Genomic DNA, 18,192 nt, shown 5'->3' with positions numbered 1-18,192 from the left:
CCTGGCCTAGAGAAGCCCACACACATGTGCCAGGATATCAGCACAACTTGACAGAGTCCTGAGAACAGTGTGCTGAGCAGAAGGCACTAGATGTGGTGGTAGAGAGTATATGGCTCCATTTAGATGGGGTTCAACAAGCGAGATTAATCTGTGGTGACAGATGTCAGACCAATGGTAGCCCATGGAGTGGGCACTGATGGGAAGGGGACAGGAGGGGACTTTCTGGGGTGATGAAGATGATCTCTATTTGGATAAGAACGTCCACTACGTGAGTGCATGCATTTGTCAAGACTCAGTGAACTATACAATTACTATCTGTGCACTTCCCTGTGTGTAAATTCTGCCTCAGAAAAAGAGAGATAGGGGAATATGTGAGCCAATTCATCTTCCAAAGGGGAACAATTTGTTTCACATACTTTAGCAGTAGCGATTTGTGCAAAATTGCACTCTAAGCACAAATTTATTTTTTCCACTTAAAAAAGTAGGCTTAAATTTTCTTCTTGGCAACATATTTTAGCAAGTTCAATCCATAATATGAGAAGTATTTGAAACTAAGGCTTCCCAGGACTTGCCAATTTAATATGACTAAGTGAAAATAGTGGGACACACTTAGAAAAATTGAAAAGTTAAAGGCCGAACAATAAACAGAAGGTCAACTCAGGACTTCTCATGTAAAAGCTAAAATTTCACAAATGACTGCCTCTCGCTTTTCTGCAGTAATCAATGTAGATATATGTACATGATCAATGCCAGCAGCAAATAACTCAAAACTTACATGGTACCACCATTGCCTTTCCCCATAGCTCCTCCCTAAAGGAGAGAAAGGTGGGAAAATAGAGGCATCAAACCAGAGTATCAACACTCACTTCCAATCTCCAGCCTAGAGCTTTCACCTCCAGACCAGGCTGTTTACTGGCGTGTGTGTGTGTGTGTGTGTGTGTGTGATCAAACCTCAACTCTGTTGTGTCCAAACTCCCCACACTACACACAAAAGCCCTGACACACAGCAGACACAAGTGATATATTTCATACCTGTCTTTTCTGGGATCACTATATGCCTCTTCAATAAGCTCCATTTTATCCAAATCCTTCCACTTGCCTCTGTCCAAGAACTGCCATCGATATGGTAAATGGAAATGAACTTTATTGCACTTATCTAAAATAAGAATATAAGGAAATAAGACACCTTACATAGCATGACCTAGTTCTGTGGTTCTCAATGAGTGTGGTGCTGCCCACTGACGTGGGAACACTCTAGAGATCTGTGGAGAAGTCATTTTTAGGGCAATCATCTTGAACATGTAAATATTGAAATACCATGTGTCTTATTATACACACTTTTGTATCTCCCCTTTAACAGGACATTACATCAATTTTTAAAAACATATATTGGTAGGTTACATTATGTGTGAGTTTCATCTCATGAGTACAAAAGCTGATCGTGTAAAGGCCAATCAGGAGGCAGTCATCCGACTGCCTCCTGATTATTGCTGGGCATGCAGCATGTGGACAAGTGGTGGTCATACCAAAAACAGAGGCAGATTCATCTCTACTAGAAACCCATACAAACCCTGACACATCTGACCACAGGTAAGTCAGGAGCATAGTTCTAGCCCATTTTTATCTTCTGGCTAACATACTCACCACCTCAGCACAACCCCACATCCCTAGAGGTGTTTATACACACTGCCCTGCCCCTGCCAAAATACACAGAATGGCCCCACCCTCCAGTTCCCTGTCAGTTGCTCCCCCTACATCTTCCTTGTGCTCCCTAGCACCTCTGTCACTCCTCACACATCCTGCCAGCCTTGCCTTGGCTCATGCCAGCCCCTCACTTTTCTCTCTACCTCTCAGTATCTTATACGAGGTTCTGGTACAAACTCCAGAGAGGAAAGGCAGACTGGAAAAAAAAGCAAGAGGAAGCTCTCTGCACCCTGAAATAGACCCACTTTTAAGGTATATGCTATTAGGTAAAAAGACAGACAACAAGGTGCAGAATGCCTCTATTTGTGGAAAAGAAGAAAGAAGAAAGAAAGAAGAAAGAAGAAAGAAAGAAGAAGAAGAAAAAAAGAAGAAGAAGAAAATTAGAGCTACTCTGACTGAGCACATATATACACACATATTATTCCTTGAAGAGAGGAAGTGGGTCACCAGGGACAAAGTTATGAGGAAATATTTCTGTTGTTTTCTATGTCTTTTGAATTTTGAACCACAAGAACACCCAAAAAAATAAATGTCTACGTAAGTGAAAAAAGATACAAAATAGTGTGCATAGTGCACCTATGTAAGAAGGAAACCCACCAGAAATATATACTTGTATATATACATGAAATATATACATGTATAACATCTTCATGGAAGGACAATCAAGGAACTAGTAACAATGATTGTTTCTGGGGGTGGGGGAAGATGGGTGCTAGAAAAAAGAGGTATGAGGGAGACATTTCTTACTGGTTGTCCTTTGTGCTTCTTTAATTCATCTTTCAAAACAATGACAATGAAGTGGCTAATTTGACACTTGAAAAAATTAAAATTTTCTGAGGTTGTATGTAGGGGCATCTGGGTGGCTCAGTCGGTTAAGCATCTGACCCCTGATTTCAGCTCAGGTCATGATCTTGGGGTCATGGGATTGAGCCCAGTGGGGTTCCACAGAGAGCTGGCTTGAAAGATTCTCTCCCTTTGGCCCTCCCCTGACCTTGCATGCATGCATGCATGCATGCATGCATAAATAAATAAATAGTAATAAAATTATATGCAGCCTTTCAGGCACATCTCAATGCCATTTCTTTTCCATAGATTCTACCTTGGACCATGGAGGAAGGTGGGCAGGTTGCCTGGGCTTGTCAAAGGCCAAGCCTGAGACTAGGCAGAGCAGACAAGAACACCCAGCCAAAGGATACAAAATCAATGCATAGAAATCAGTTGCAATTCTCTACACTAACAATGAGACTGAAGAAAGAGAAATTAAGGAAGCAATCCCATTTACAATTGTACTCAAAAGCATAAGATACCTAGGAATAAACCTAACCAAAGAGGTTAAAGGGTCTGTACTCAATAACTACATAACACTTATGGAAGAAATTGAGGAAGACACAAAGAGATGGAAAAACATTCCAAGTTCATGGATTGGAGGAATAAATACTGTTAAGTGTTTAATAATAAATGTTATTAAAATGTCTATGCTACCCAGAGCAATTTACATTTAATGCAATCCCTATCAAAATACCATGGACTTTCTTCACAGGGTTGGAACAAATAATCCTAAGATTTGTATGGAACCAGAAAAGACCGTGAATAGCCAGATGAATGTTGAAAAAGAAAAACTAAACTAGGGGCATCACAATGCCTGACTTCAAGCTGTATTACAAAGCTGGGATCATCCAGACAGTATGGTACTGGCACAATAACAGACACACAGATCAATGGAACAGAATAGAGAACCCAGAAATGGACCCTCAGCTCTATGGTCAACTCATTTTCGACAAAGCAGGAAAGACTATCCAACAGAAAAAAAGACAATCTCTTTAATAAATGGTGCTGGGAAAATTGGGCAGCCACATGCAGAAGAACAAAACCAGACCATTCTCTTACACCATACACAAAGATAAACTCAAAATGGTTCAAATATCTAAATGTGAGACAAGAATCCATCAAAATCCTAGAGAACACAGGCAACAACCCTTCTGAACTTGACCACAGCAACTTCTTGCAAGATACATCTATAAAGGCAAGGAAACAAACGCAATAAAGTACTGGGACTTCATCAAGATAAAAAGTTCTGCACAGCAAAGGAAACAGTCAACAAAACTACATAATGGGAAAAGATATTTGCAAATGACATATATGATAAAGGGTTAGTATCCAAGATCTATAAAGAACTTAACAAACTCAACACACCAGAAACAAATAATCCAGTCAAGAAATGGGCAGAAGACATGAACAGACATTTCTCCAAAGACGACCTACACATGGCCAAGCATATTAAAAAATGTTCCACATTACTTGCCATCAGGGAAATTAAGTCAAAACTACAATGAGATACCACCTCACACCAATGAAAATGGCTAAAATTAACAAGACACGAAACAAATGTTGGTGAGGGTATGGAGAAAGGGGAACCCTCTTGCACTGTTGGTGGGAATGCAAGCTGGTGCAGCCAATCTGGAAGATAGTGTGAAGGTTCCTCAAGAAGTTAAATTAGAGCTACCCTATTATCCAGCAATTGCACTACTGGGTATTTACCCCAAAGATACAGATGTAGTGAAACAACAGGACACCTGCACCCCACATGTTTATAGCAGCAATGTCCACGACAGCCAAACTATGGAAGGAGCCATAATGTCCTTCATCAGATGAATCAATAAAGAAGATGTGGCATACATATACAATGGAATATTACTCAGCTATCAGAAAGGATGAATACCTACAATTTACACTGACATGGACAGAACTGGAGGGTATTAGGCTGAGTGAAATAGGTGTATCAGAGAAAGACAATTATCATATGGTTTCACTCATATGCGGAATTTAAGAAACAGTGAAAGGGACCATAAGGGAAGCAAGGAAAGTGAGTGGCAAAAATTTAGAGAGAAAGGCATACCATGAGAGACTCCTGACTCTAGGAAACAAAGGGTTGCAGAAGGGGAGGTCAGTGGGGGAATAGGGTAACTGGATGATGGGCATTAAAGAGGCCACATGATGAAATGAGCACTGGGTGTTATACTATATGTTGGCAAATTGAATTTAAATAAAATAAAAAAAAAAAGAACACTCAGCCAAGATGATTCAGGGAATAAGAGAGACTCCAAACAACAACAACAACAAAAATCCCCAAGTTCACGAAGGCTGGGTTCAGCCACTCTTGGGACTGAACTTATCCAGAGTTAGAGCATGGATGGCTCACACCAAGCCACACCTCTTGGACTCTACCAGGGTATATAAAATAGAATGATAATGAAGCGTCCAACCTGGAAAGATAAGGCTACAGATATGGTCCAGAGGTCACAACCAGATTAGATTTCCTGTTCCCTCCCTGAAGGGCACTAAGGGAATGATCAGGATTAATGTCAGTGTTCAGTCACTGCACCTATAGACCCTAGCTCAGGTGAGTCCTGGACAGGCTGAAGAAAGACTCTCCCCTTAGAAGGCCCCCATCAGAGAAAGTATACCACCCATTGCCTTCCAGGCTAACACTTCCTTGGGAAGGACACAGGGGCCAAGGGAAGGCACTGTAGTCAAGAACTGGGGGCTCCAGTTTTTTTTTTGGGGGGGGGCTCCAGTTCTTAATGTGAGCTCAATGTGGAGCCCATATCACTCACCAGCCAGAAGGCGCCCAATAAAAGAGGGTGCAATGCAGGCCACCAGAGCCATGGTGGCTGGCGAGAGCAGAGTCCCAGATGATGAGGCCACTTCTCTGCCTTTCCTGATCCTCTTATCCCCTTTCTCAATTTCCTTTCCCTCCTTCCTAGAATCTAGGCTTTCTGGAAGGTGAGTTGCAAAAACCAAATTAATTTCAGAGACAAAAATACTACATCCACATCCCTTTCCTCCCCACATCACTTGAAATGACAGGCTGGAGAGAAGAACACATCTAAAAATGCTGAAAAAACAATAAATAGTGCCATCAAAAGATTATTGATTCCACTGATTTCATCTATTGATCTATCCTATGGATTTATTCTATCAATTTCAATCGATTGAAAATAATTAGAATTATTGGAGAGTCCCTAAAATATGAAGCACACAGAATCAAACTGAGTTAAAGACAGAAAAACACATGTAAAATACATAGAAGTGGACCTTCTGGAAGTGGGAAGTATTGAGGGGTCCTTAACAAACTCAGAGTTACATGTAACAAAAAGCAAGAAAGACACCTGGTCAGTCCCAATGAGAGTAATTCAGACCCACCCACTAGAACAGGCACTCCCTCCATGCCCTGCTTGTGCCCCACAACCTTGCTATTTTCCCCAAGGAACACAGGAGTGTGGACAGATGTGCTGGAGAGAGAAGCATGTAAGAGAGCCATGAAAGCCCCCACCCCACTCCAAGGATACATGCCAGCAGCCTATACCACCAAACAAAACATGCTGCCTCTTCTCCATTAAGCCTGGGTCAGAATCTGCATGACCAGCAGACACCAGGATTCTCAAGAAGACCACCAAGAGTCACCCAACACATGAGGAAAAATGGAAGCTAACTCACACAGAAGAATCAATATCCAAGGAATAATTATTAGGGTAAACAGCTCAAGTAACAGTTAGACCTAAACATAAAAGTGAAACCTATAAAACTTCTAAGGAAAAAAAAAAGCATAGAGCCACTTTTAGAGGCTTGGAAGGGGTAAAGATTTTTCAGACACAAGAAACAAACTACAAAAGAAAAAGATACTAAAACAATCATCAATAGTGTAATTTATTCCTCAAGACACCATAAAGAAAATGAACATGAAAGAGACAGACTGTCAATACCTGTATCTGACAATGAATTGTATAAATAATACTCAAAACCCTCAGTAATGAGAGATCAAACAATCTAATTAATAAATGGGCAAAATAGTACAAAACACCACGTATTGTGATTCCGTTTACATGAACATCCAAGCAAATCCATAGATACAGAATGTAAACCTGTAGGTGCCCTGGGGAAGAGGGGGAGAATGGGTGGAGTCTGCTAATGGGCACAGCATATCTTTGGGGGTGACTGACTTGATAATAGCTGCACAATTCTGTAACTAAACTAAAAATTATTAAATGGGTGAATTGTATACGAATTATACTTAATACCTCAAACTGTCATATAAAAAACTAGCAGAAAACTTAAACAGATATTTCACAGAAGATACACAAATGGCCAGTAAGTACATGAAAAAAATTAAATATCATTTTCATAAAATAAATGTAAATTAAAACCACCATGAGATATCACTACTCATTAATTACAATAGCCAAAGTTTATTTTTTTTTTTTTTTTTTTTTTTTTTTTTTTTTTTTTTTTTGCCAAAGTTTAAAAGACTGACAATACCAAGTGTTAACAAGAACACAGAGCAATGAACTCTCAGACATTGCCAGTGGGAAGGTATACCCACTTTGGAAGACAGTGGCCATTTCTTATAAAGTTAAACACATACTTACACATTCCACTAATTCCACATCTAGGTCTTTACTCAAGTGAAAACAGATATCCGCAAGAAAACTTGTACATAGGTATAAAGACTCTATTTGTAAAAGCTAAAAACTTAAAACCCATCACATAATGGATAAACAAATTGTAGTCAATCCATGCAACACAATACTATTCAGCAATAAAAAAAAGAGCTAACTACTGATTTGCCAACCTGGACAAATCACAAAGGCATGCTGAGTGAAGACAGGGACAGAAGAATGCATGCTGTATGTTTCCATTTACATGAAATTCTAGAGAGTGCAAATCTACAGTGACAAAAAGGAGATCAGGGACTGCATGGGGTCAGGAAATTAGGGGGTGAAGATGAATGGTATTGGGACATAGGGACACTTTGAGAATTAGGAAGCTACCATATCTAAGGTGTTATTATCAGAACTCAGCGTATACTTAAAAATGTTAAATATTTAAAATATCACTGTGTGTAAATTATAGCTCAATAATGTTGGCTTTAAAAAGCATACATGTATATATGACACATATATATGCTTGAACTGGCATTCCATTTTCAGGAACCGAGCTATAGAAATACACTTGAGTACTCAGGTGCTCAGTGGAGTATCACTCTAACTGGACACTACAGTTGTTTTTTAAAAACAAGGTGGACTTACACATACTATGGTGGAAAAAAAACTCCAAAACACAATGTTAAGTAAAGGAAGCACACTAAGGAATACCTATCACATATTCCCATCTGTTGAAAAATATGCAAAACAAGCACCATGACCACACGGCATGTGTTTACCTTTGGGGAAGGCTGAAGGAGGACTTCAGACTTTATTCTGTATTATTGGATTCTTTTACAAAGTGAAAGTAGTCCTGAATTGCTTGGGTGGCTTTTAAAGACTGAAAACGAAACAAGAAGTTTGGTGGTTGTTTTTCTAAAAGTCATCAAATTTGAGAAGGAAGCTTTCTTCAGTCAAAGCCCAGGATAACAGTAAGAAGAAAACAAAGGTTTAGTGAAAATACAGACACACATGTACATAAAAGAATTGTTACTTGTGATAAAAAGAGGGACCATGGAAATCCCCAAGAGGTTCTTAAGTTCTTCTTCCCCACCTTAAGTTCTTGTTCCCCAAGAGCACACACAGGCATCTCTTTCTCAGGGAGGGCCTTCTGGCTTCTTGGGGCATTTCTAAGTCTACAACCACCCTTTATGAGGGATGCTCACATTTGTCACCACTAAATGGGGCATCTGTGCAAATCTGTGACCTCATGCTAGGCTGATCAAGGGTCAACACTTGACACTTGCTGCATGAACCAGTTATGTTCCCAAAAACTCATCTATGGTCTAATTTCCATTAATTCAATTCCTACCATCCTCAACTCCCCAACAAAATTGCTTCAGAACTGTTTGGCAAAAGTGCCACCCCAGCTCACAATTAAGAAGGCCTCAACCCTCTCTGGATGGGGGAGAGGACCTTCAGGCATGACCTCAGGGCAGAACTCTTAAAACAAGAAGCAGCTGTCCCACCTACAAGTGGATGAAGGGGATTCCTCGAACTTACCTTGAAAGCTACAACTTTTCCGGATATGGTATAAGCAGATCTCATCACTCTCCTCTTGGTTAGCAGTGTTTGGGGACACAGAACCTGAACTATCTCTTCTTTCTATGAAGAAACACCACAAAGAGGTATCAGCATCCATCAAAGCTTCTGATAGAGTCAGAGTAGTTCAAGATACAAGGAGAGAAAAGTGGGCAAGGCAATCTCACAAAATCCTATGACATTCAGGATGAAATTACCCCATTATGTAAGTGGACCCTCTGTTTTTTAGGGAGGAGCCAGGGAGCCCAACACCATGCAGCTGCTTGCCATGGAGGGGCTCTTTTTTTCCTCAGCTCTGGCTGTGCAACCAACCTTAAAATGAAACCTCCTTAAGTAACTTTAGATGAATTATAAGAATTTTAATATATAACAGGCACAGAGGTGATTTCAAAGTTTATCTTTACTAGTAGTGCTTCAATCAGATGTTACCTAACAATTACATTTACCATTGCCCCTCCACCATACAAACACATAAAACTCACTCACAAACCCTCCTTATTCAGTATCACCAGTTATTTTGTTATTCACTTTCCTTTTAGTTTTTATAGGCTCCCCAGACACTCACAGGGTGGGCCTCAAAACCCACAACTTGGGGGCCTCTGAGATTACCCCCAAGGGCAGGTATCCTTCCCTCCCTTTCTAGGGCCATAATCCAATTTACACTGTTATTAAAGATCTATTTAAAGCAAAACCTGTCTACACCTAGCTTCCTACTATTGAAAGAAATTAACCTAAAATAACTGAAGATAATGTAAAGAAAAAACATATATGGCAAAGACTATTTTTAAATATAAAAATCAAGTAAGATTACAGTGTTGTTTGTTTGCTGGTAGTCCTAGCACTCATCTGATATTTTAGGAAGTAGTCTATTAAAAATTCTAGATAACCTCTATTAAACATCTATTAAAATCCTACAGCTAACAAATGGTTTGATTGTGCATTCCGGGGTGGTGGGGGTGGGGGCGGACTATGTCCTAGTCTCCAATATATAACCAGGGCCCAGGCCAGTGGCTAGCACGTGGCAAGCATATAAATTTGTTAAATGAATGAGTGGATAACCAGAATGGCCAGCCAACAGCCAATACTGTGAAATCCAAAGGACACCAATGTGTCATAACCTCTCCAATGGACTACATTATTAATTTCCCACATAATAAGTGAAGAAATGCTTATTTAAGAAGCAATCTCTGCTTAAAACTCCCCCATCTGCTTGTCATTAAACCTGACATTCCTTTAAAAAATAAATAAATAAATAAAGTATCCTAGCATGCTCGATCACTCAACAAATAAATGTCTGAGTGTGGGCCAGGCACTGGCTAGGTGCTAGAGATGAGCAGTGAACAAAGATATTTATAGGGTCTAAAAGATTCCATTTATTCATGTCAAGAACAGACAAGATTCCATTTATTCATGTCAAGAACAGACCTGAAATTAAAACAGACTTTGTTCACTGCAGATCAGATCTGTCAGGAATGCATTTATAGTAAACATCAATTGGTATTTGTCTACAATATCTTGCTTGTTCATGACCATGATTTCAAGTCATCTTTATAATGCCTACTAGCTGGGAAGGAATCACCAACTGCACTTTTCTAAAAGCAGCACAGACTTGCCCCAGGTCACACAATCTATTATTGGCCAGGTAGAATCCAAGGGCCCCAGTGCAGAGCCTTACCAGATGTCCCCTGTGGGCCCGAGGTAGGAGGGTGCCCTCTGCTGGGGGTGGAGCTCTTGTTCTTGATGTCATGAGCATTTCTGTAAATGGAAGGCAGTCTGCTCACCAGATCTGAGTTCATGCCCAACTTCTCCAGTTTTTCCAGATTCTCAGCATTAGAGAGATCATGAGATCTCTTACAGCTAGTGCCAAACTTGCATTCGCCCTGTAAAAAATACTGGCAGATGTGGAGTTTGATACACTGCTTTTGAAAGGAACAAGAGCCGTAGGGTCCATCTCCTTTGTTATAATGAAGGCAGATCTGTTAACAGAAAAGGAAAAAAGCACCAGCTTAGGAAAACCTCACAGGACACCACCTCCCCTCCGGACCAGTCACAGTCAGAGGAGGTTTCTCTAAAGACCTAGCCAAGGGATCCCTGGGTGGCGCAGCGGTTTGGCGCCTGCCTTTGGCCCAGGGCGCGATCCTGGAGACCCAGGATCAAATCCCACGTCAGGCTCCCGGTGCATGGAGCCTGCTTCTCCCTCTGCCTGTGTCTCTGCCTCTCTCTCTCTCACTGTGTGCCTATCATAAATAAATAAAAATTAAAAAAAAAAAAAAAAAAAAAAGACCTAGCCAAAGCTGTGATCCTGTCATCCTCACAAGCCACACAGCTATGAGAATATCCCCCCACTCTAGATAGATGGCTAACATATGCCCTTGGAGAAAATGGAAACCAGGTAGAAAGCAGACTGTGCAAATCCAAAGAATTCCAACTTATCAGAACTGCTCCCTTCACAGGAGATGTTTCCATGTAACTCATACAGCAGCATGCTAACAGCCCACCTACAACCTCCACCTACAACCTTCCCCCACTGACTCACCAACTCTCCCTAAGCCAGGTCCCATATCCCCATCTTCTTTTTTTTCTGAAATTCAGGGTCAAAGAGGTTCTGAGTGTATAAAGTATCTTCGAGAAAGGCCAAATACAGCCCTTTCATTTATCAAGAGCAAACTGAAACTCAGAGAAGTATACCTACTTGCCCTAGGTCACACAGCTATCTACATCTGGCATGCTCAATGTCTGTTGAATTGGACTGTTGGTAAAGCTGGGACTTGAATTTGAATCAACTGCTCCTTTTCTACCTTCCAAATTCCTAGAGATGAGAGCCTGGCCAGAGACCACCAATGGCCTACCCAGGCAATTCAGAGGCATTACACTGAGCAAGAGGTAGAAATGCAACAGAGGGCTGTAGAACCAAGACTTAGATCAGTAAGGACTCTACTCTGGGGATGGAAACCCCAAGGGGAAAGGCCAAGACAGGGTTACGCCCTAACCTTGATTTTGCCACTTAGGAGATGCCTGACCTTAGGCAGGCCACTCGCCAGCTCTGAGTTTCAGCTTTTTAATCCCTAAAATGGGAATAATACCACCTACATCACCAGGCTATCATGAAGATTGAATGGAAAATACACAAAATGGCTAATACAAATGTCTGGGGTCATAGTGGGTGCTCGATTCACGGTAGCAGCCCCTCAATATTCATCCGATAAGGACCAGACTGACAGCAGAAGGTCGGGCAGGAAAGCTACACCAGGTCCCAATTTATGGTCACAGCTCCCAGTTGCCAGCACTGTGTTCTGAAGCAACCTGCTTACACAAGTATACAAGAGGCTACACAATCCAGACTGGTCACCTTCTGATTCACTTTTCATACTATTGACAAGATGATCTCTCCAAAACATTAATGCCCACTCTCCAAACACAACCCCCGACCCCAACTCCTTCCCGTGATACTGAAGCCTGCATGGATGAGTCTCTACTCACTCATTTCTCCTTCTCCCCTCTCCCACTCTAAATCCAAGTTGTCCCCTGGATAAATACATGCTGTCCCCTGACCATACCGGTTCTGTCTTCTCTCTGCCCATTTTTCCCAGACCTTCATCCTCCACACGTCCTTCAGCATTCAGAACACACACCATCTACCCTAGGACACCTTCCCAGGCGTCCAAACTGTGCCCCTGAGACCACAGTGCTTTTACTGCAGTATCTAGAAAAGCACCTTGCAATCACATGCTAACTTGTCTGTCTCACCCAAGAAATGCACCTCCTGGAAGGGCAGAACAGGGTCTTTTATCTCCGTATCACCAGTGCCTCACTCATAGTGGATAGTCAATAAAGGCTAGCTGAATTAAATCAATACTAATTTTCAAAAGGCAAAAGAAAAAAGTTAATACCTATTATGTGCCAGTCACTAAGCTATATATAGCACCTGTCTCAAATGTGTGGTTTTAGTGGAATAATATGTAGCATTTTCATAAAAACAGGTTAATCTGACCTCTGTAATCTTATCCCAGAAACAGTGTCAGAGCATCCCACAAATCTATGCCGGCCACAGGAACACACCACTCAGATCTGCTGCAGAGTGCAATTAACTCAGCTCAGCTGCTGCCCTCGGGAGCCACCACCTTATTCACACAGAGACCATGCTCCCACCGGCTGCTCCCAGGCAACAATGAGCTACCTTGGCTCAGAACTTCCCACTGGCCAGCAGAAGCTCTCTTGGAACTGGGCTACAGTCAGGGTCTCTTCCTACCCAGTCCCTTCCTTCCCCCAGTCCTGCCACATCACTGCCCAAAAGCTTCCCACTTTCTTCTGCTCCCTCTCCACTAAATCTCCTGCACTTCTAATCCCATCTTGGTGTCTGTTTCTCAGAGGACCCAAACTAGTACATAGCCACTGCAGCGAGGTGCATTATGAGATTATGCATTATGCATTATGAGAATCCACATCAACTAAAGTTCAAAATTCCCTGGGTGTAACTGATTTAGTAGAGAGGGCATCATCTGCCTGTCAGCATCTCTGAGAAGTTTCCTCCTGGGAAAGATGGCCCCTCCTGGGTCTGGCAATAACACAGAGTTTCAAGTCCTGCTAGATGGGGAGGAGCCAACTGGAGTCTCTCATCTCCTCATCCCCATGTAAGGAACATCTTGCTTCAGCCACTGACCAACCAGACTCCCCCAACCTCTAAGAAGCCCTGCAAAAGAGGAACCAGTCCCAATGACATAGAAGGAAAGGCAGCTTCTAGAAGGGGCAAGGTTTCAGGCCCAAGGTCACTAGTCTAAAAATCAATAGAGAGCAGCCCGGGTGGTTCAGCGGTCTAGTGCCACCTTCAGCCCAGGGTGTGATCCTGGAGACCTGGGATCAAGTCCTGTGTCGGGCTCCCTGCATGGAGCCTGCTTCTCCCTCTGCCTGTGTCTCTGCCTCTCTCTCTCTCTCTCTCCCCCCTCTGTGTTTCTCATGAATAAATAAATAGTTTTTAAAAATAAACAAATAAATAAAAAATAAAAATCAATAGAGCCAGGAATTCAATCCAGGTCTCCTCCAAGCAGATCCCATGGTCACTATCAGGTCCTCCTCAGCTTCTCTTCTGCCATATTTCTTATCTTCCAACCTTCTAGCTTCTCCCCCATCACTTACACACATACACACCCCCTCCTGAAACTCACCTCTGGCAAAAGCCAGGGGTCATTCTGAAACAAAAGCAGGCAGAGCTCACTGAAGCTGAGGTGGTCAACACCATGAGTTCTCAGCACACTCAGGTTGTGATCTGTCGTCAAGCTGTGACTGTTTCTACAGTTCTTCCTGCAAAGAAGCAAAGCTGGTGTCACAGTTCAACTGTGCCTCCCCAAAATTCTTATGTTGAAGTTCTAACCCTCCCGTGACTGTATTTGGAGATGATTTTTATACAGAGGTAATCAAGTTAAAAAGAGGTTGCTGGGGGGGGGGGTCTAATCCAATCTGCTATCTTTATAATAGAGGAGGAAATTAAGACACAGATGCGTACATGTGAAGACAGAAAGAAGATGCCATCTGCAAGCCAACGAGAGAGGCTGCAGAAAGAAAGCAACCTTGCCAACACCTTGGTTTTAGACTTCTGGCCTTGAGAATTGTGAGAAACTTCTGTTTAGCCCCCACTCTGTGGTACTTTGGTATGGCTGCCCGAGCAAACTAATACAACTAGCAAAATCAGATTTTAAAATAATTTTTCAGGAACAGTTCTTGACATTGCTTATTAGCAGCACCAGGAAAAAACAAAACAAAACAAAACAGCATGTACATACAATGAAAAACCGCAATGCTTATTTACAAAGGAAGAGAGAACACCTTGCGAGTTCTAGGGCCCAGGACAGCATTTCTTATCAGTATCTGGTAAGAATCACAGGGCCATTCCCAAAGAAGACTCCCAGTATGCCAGGCAGTGGGCACTTAACAGACACTTAAACAGTGGCTGAATAAACGAGCCTGGACATCTTTGGTTAAAGGTATGTGTATACACCCTGAGGCCCAGCCCTTTTCTCCACTCCCCTCCTCCATCATTTCCATTAACAAGCAAGCTCCCGTTGAACATGCATAGTGAGCCAGGCACTGGCACCACGCCCTGATGATCCAAAGACTTCAAATGATCGCCCGGGTCACCAGGACCCGGAAAAGTCAGGCACATATCATTTGCTTTATTCAGATGCTGTCAAACCTCAAAAGTCATGTTTATTTTAAGCGTTCCAAAAGAAAGCTGAACCCTTGATTGACTTCCCTAAACCAGCACCTTCCACAGGCTCCCTCATCTCAGTAAAAGACAACTTCTCTCTTTCACTGCACAGACCAACAACTTTGGGAGTCATTTGGCCTCTTCCTCTGATCTCCTCTAGTGGAAGTGACAGATACGGAGAGGACTCTAAAATAGTAGGTCAAGCGCAAGGTCAGCCATGCTCAGAATACATCCGTGCAGACAGGAGAGGCATCTGAGCCTGACAGAAGTGGAGAAGCAATCAAGGGATGGTGCAAAGCCCAGGCCAAATATTGAGGCAGCACAACCAGGCAAGGAGAGATGAGAAGAACATTCTAGGCAAACTTGGTGCCACTAAGATGATTATGACAACAATGATGGTAACAACAGCTGCTAAAACTTGTTGAGGATTTACCACAAACCAGGATTACCTGAAGGTTCTATAAGTCATTCAGTCCTCAACAAGCCCATGAAGTGTGTGATATCCTCATTTTGCAGATAAGGTAACTGAGGCTCAGATATAAAGTCGCTTGCCCAAGATCACGCAGCTAGCAGGGAGCAGAGCCAGGTTTAAAACAAGGTAGGCTTGTCTTGGGGCTGTGCTCTTAACCACCATGCTCACTGCCCCTAAGCACAGGATGGAAGTCAGGGACTTGGGACCCTTCCCAGCTGTCACCAATGAGTAAAAGCAGAAGCCATGATGTTTCTGAAACAGGTGACCCTGTGGTTCAGGAAGTCACAGGAAAAGCATCGAAAGTGCAGCCAACCACACCTACTCTCCCTTATGTGACCCAAAAGCAGTCAGAGAAGGAAGGTTCAAGAAACCGTCATGTGTGAACCACAAGGGAAATGGAACAGCGAAGAACGAAAAGGAAGCTCCGTATCATCTAGGCCAGTCGATAATCAGACTTCCAGATTTCTGAGACAAATAAAATCCAACCCCAAATTTTGGGAACTAGCTGCACAACAGAGCTGCTCTATTTTTATCGCGTATGGACATTAACAAGATGCACCAATTATCCCTATCACTCAATTCATCCTTCCACCATTTATCATTTATCGTGTCCACCTTCTCCAGCTGCTGCTCCTCATTCTCCCCCAAGGTCAGACACTTTTCCAACAGTCCCTGAGGACCCAGCTTCCCGACAGTTCCACCCTCAGGCTCCACCTCAGATCTGACCTGCTCCTGGGGCTGCAGCCCTGGCATGCACCAACCAATAACTTCCAAACCAGCACCTGGGACCTTGGCCATGCTCCCAGGCTTCAGACAGACAGCTGTCCTGGGACACACTTCTCCTGCTCTCTCAGCCAATAAGGAAGAAAAGGAAGAATCATCCCTCAGTCAATAATAAGGGGGGGGGGGGTATGAGTCATCTGTCAACAGTAAGAAAACAGCCATCACCTCTCTGCCATCCTGTCACCACAATCACACCAACTCCCCCTCTCTCAAATTTCTCACACACACATCCCTCCTCTTAAGACCTTAACTAGGTCTGGGAATAGTCTCATCTAGATATTTCTCAGCAGCTGCTGAGGGGGTAGAGGGGCAGCAGCTGCATTTCCCACTCCCACCCTCCTGTATCTAGGCATGAGGGGCGCAGGCAGGAGACATCCAGGGGATGTGTGGAAAGGTATCTACCACCTGCACACCCCGCCCATAAAAACTTCCCTCTGGCCTCTACTGTCCATCTTTTCCACCTGCTCCCTGGAACCTCATACCCAGGATGGCCTTAAGAGCCGTGGGCTGAGGAGGCTGAGCTGAGGTCAGCCAGACCCAGGCCCTGAATGACCGCATGGATCCAGACCCCTACCTCCTGCTGACTAGTGCACCTGATGTGAGCAAAAAATAACATCTCTTGTGTTAAGGGGGGGGGGGGGAGTGAAGGAAGGAAGGGAGGGAGGGAGGGAAGGAAGGAATGAAGGAATGAAGGAAAGAAGGGAAGGAAGGAAGGAAAAAAGGAAGAGAGGAGAGGAAAGGAGGGAAGGAGGGGAGGGAGGAAGGGAAGGAAGGAGGAGGGGAGGGGAGGAAAGGAGGGCAGGAAAAGAGGGAAGAAAGGAAAGAAGGGGAGGGAAGGAGAGAGGGAGGAGAGGAAAGGAAGGAAGAGAGGGAAGGAAGGAAGGAAAGGAGAGGAGGAAAGGAGAGGAGGGGGGAAGGAAGAGAGGAAGGAAGGAAGGCAGGGAGGGAAGGGAGGGAGGGAGGAGGGAAGAAAGGAAAGGAGGGGAGGAAGGAGAGAAGGAAGGGAAGGAAAGAAGGAAGGGAGAAAAGGAAAGAACAAAGGAGGAGCCCACTCCTCCACAGAAAGGGGCAGGCTTCTGGACAGAAGCCCCCTGCGCCCCGGGAAGCGAGCTGGAGCTGAGGCGGCCTGGGGAGTCGTCCTGCGGCGGCGGAGGAAGCCCGGGGCGCCGGGGCCCTGCAGCTGAGGGGAGCGCGGCGCCCAGGAGCCCCGCAGCCGCTCGGCCGCTCCCCCTCCGAGAGCCCGGGCGGGGGGGGGGGGGGGACCGCGCCCCGAGTCGCCCTCCGGGACGGAGGAGCCTGGGGGCCGCCGTCCAGCGCGAGCCCTCCCACAGCGCCCGGCAGTCAGGTGCCCGCTGAGGAGAAGGGAGGCGGAGGCCGCGGCGGCGCCCGCCCCAGGGGGCCCAGAGCGGGCCCGCGGGCGGGGCCCCCCGTCCCCGGCCGCCGTCGGGCTGCGGGCGCGGCGCTTACCCGGCCCTCAGGAACTTGCAGGCCCCGTAGACCAAGAACTTGCAGAGGTGCAGCTGCGCGCACAGCCCCACGCAGGCCGCCTTGGGGCTCTGGTGCGCGCGGCACAGGCGCAGCGCCGACACCGCCAGCACCACACGCCCGGGCGCCGCCGCGCCGCCCGCGCCCGCCCGCGCCGCCACCGCGAAGCGGCCGCGCTCCCGCAGCAGCCGCTCCAGCGCCTCGGCGCCGACGCCGTCCCGCAAGCGGCGCCGCAGCTCCTCCAGCTCCAGGGCGCCCCCGGCCGCGCACAGCACCTGGGTCACCTCGCCGAGGACGGCGGCCTGGGCCATGGCGGCGGCGGGCTGCCCGTCGGGGCGCGGCTGACGGGACGCGGGCGGCGGGCGGCTCCCGCGGGGTGCAGACGCCAGCTGGAAGCGAAAGCGAAAGCTCCCCGGGGCCCGGGAAAACGGAACCCGCGGCGCCTCACCACGCCCACCGGCCCGCAGCTGAGGGGGCGCGGCGCCTTCCGGCCTCAGGGCGCCCAGCTGCGCGCGGCCGCCGCG

The 18,192-nt window shown here is 45.1% G+C and overlaps 1 protein-coding gene across 1 annotated transcript in view; it reads right to left on the bottom strand.

Moving 5' to 3' along the window:
- PARP12 (poly(ADP-ribose) polymerase family member 12) overlaps positions 1-18,105 on the bottom strand; it is a 39,002-nt gene extending 20,897 nt beyond the window's left edge. Inside the window, exons 1-5 of the mRNA XM_025433890.3 lie at positions 17,651-18,105; positions 13,889-14,024; positions 10,402-10,702; positions 8,688-8,789; positions 1,033-1,156 (exon numbers count right to left, since the gene is read on the bottom strand). Coding sequence (XP_025289675.1) covers positions 1,033-1,156; positions 8,688-8,789; positions 10,402-10,702; positions 13,889-14,024; positions 17,651-17,979 — 992 coding nt within the window. The 5' untranslated portion in view covers positions 17,980-18,105. The remainder of the gene's footprint in view (positions 1-1,032; positions 1,157-8,687; positions 8,790-10,401; positions 10,703-13,888; positions 14,025-17,650) is intronic.
- Between the last annotated feature and the right edge of the window lie 87 nt (positions 18,106-18,192).

Source organism: Canis lupus, chromosome 16, assembly GCF_003254725.2.
Source record: "Canis lupus dingo isolate Sandy chromosome 16, ASM325472v2, whole genome shotgun sequence".
NCBI classification, from domain to species: Eukaryota; Metazoa; Chordata; class Mammalia; order Carnivora; family Canidae; genus Canis; species Canis lupus.
The sequence above is the reverse complement of the archived record's forward strand: the minus strand, read 5'-3'. Positions and strand labels throughout refer to the sequence as shown.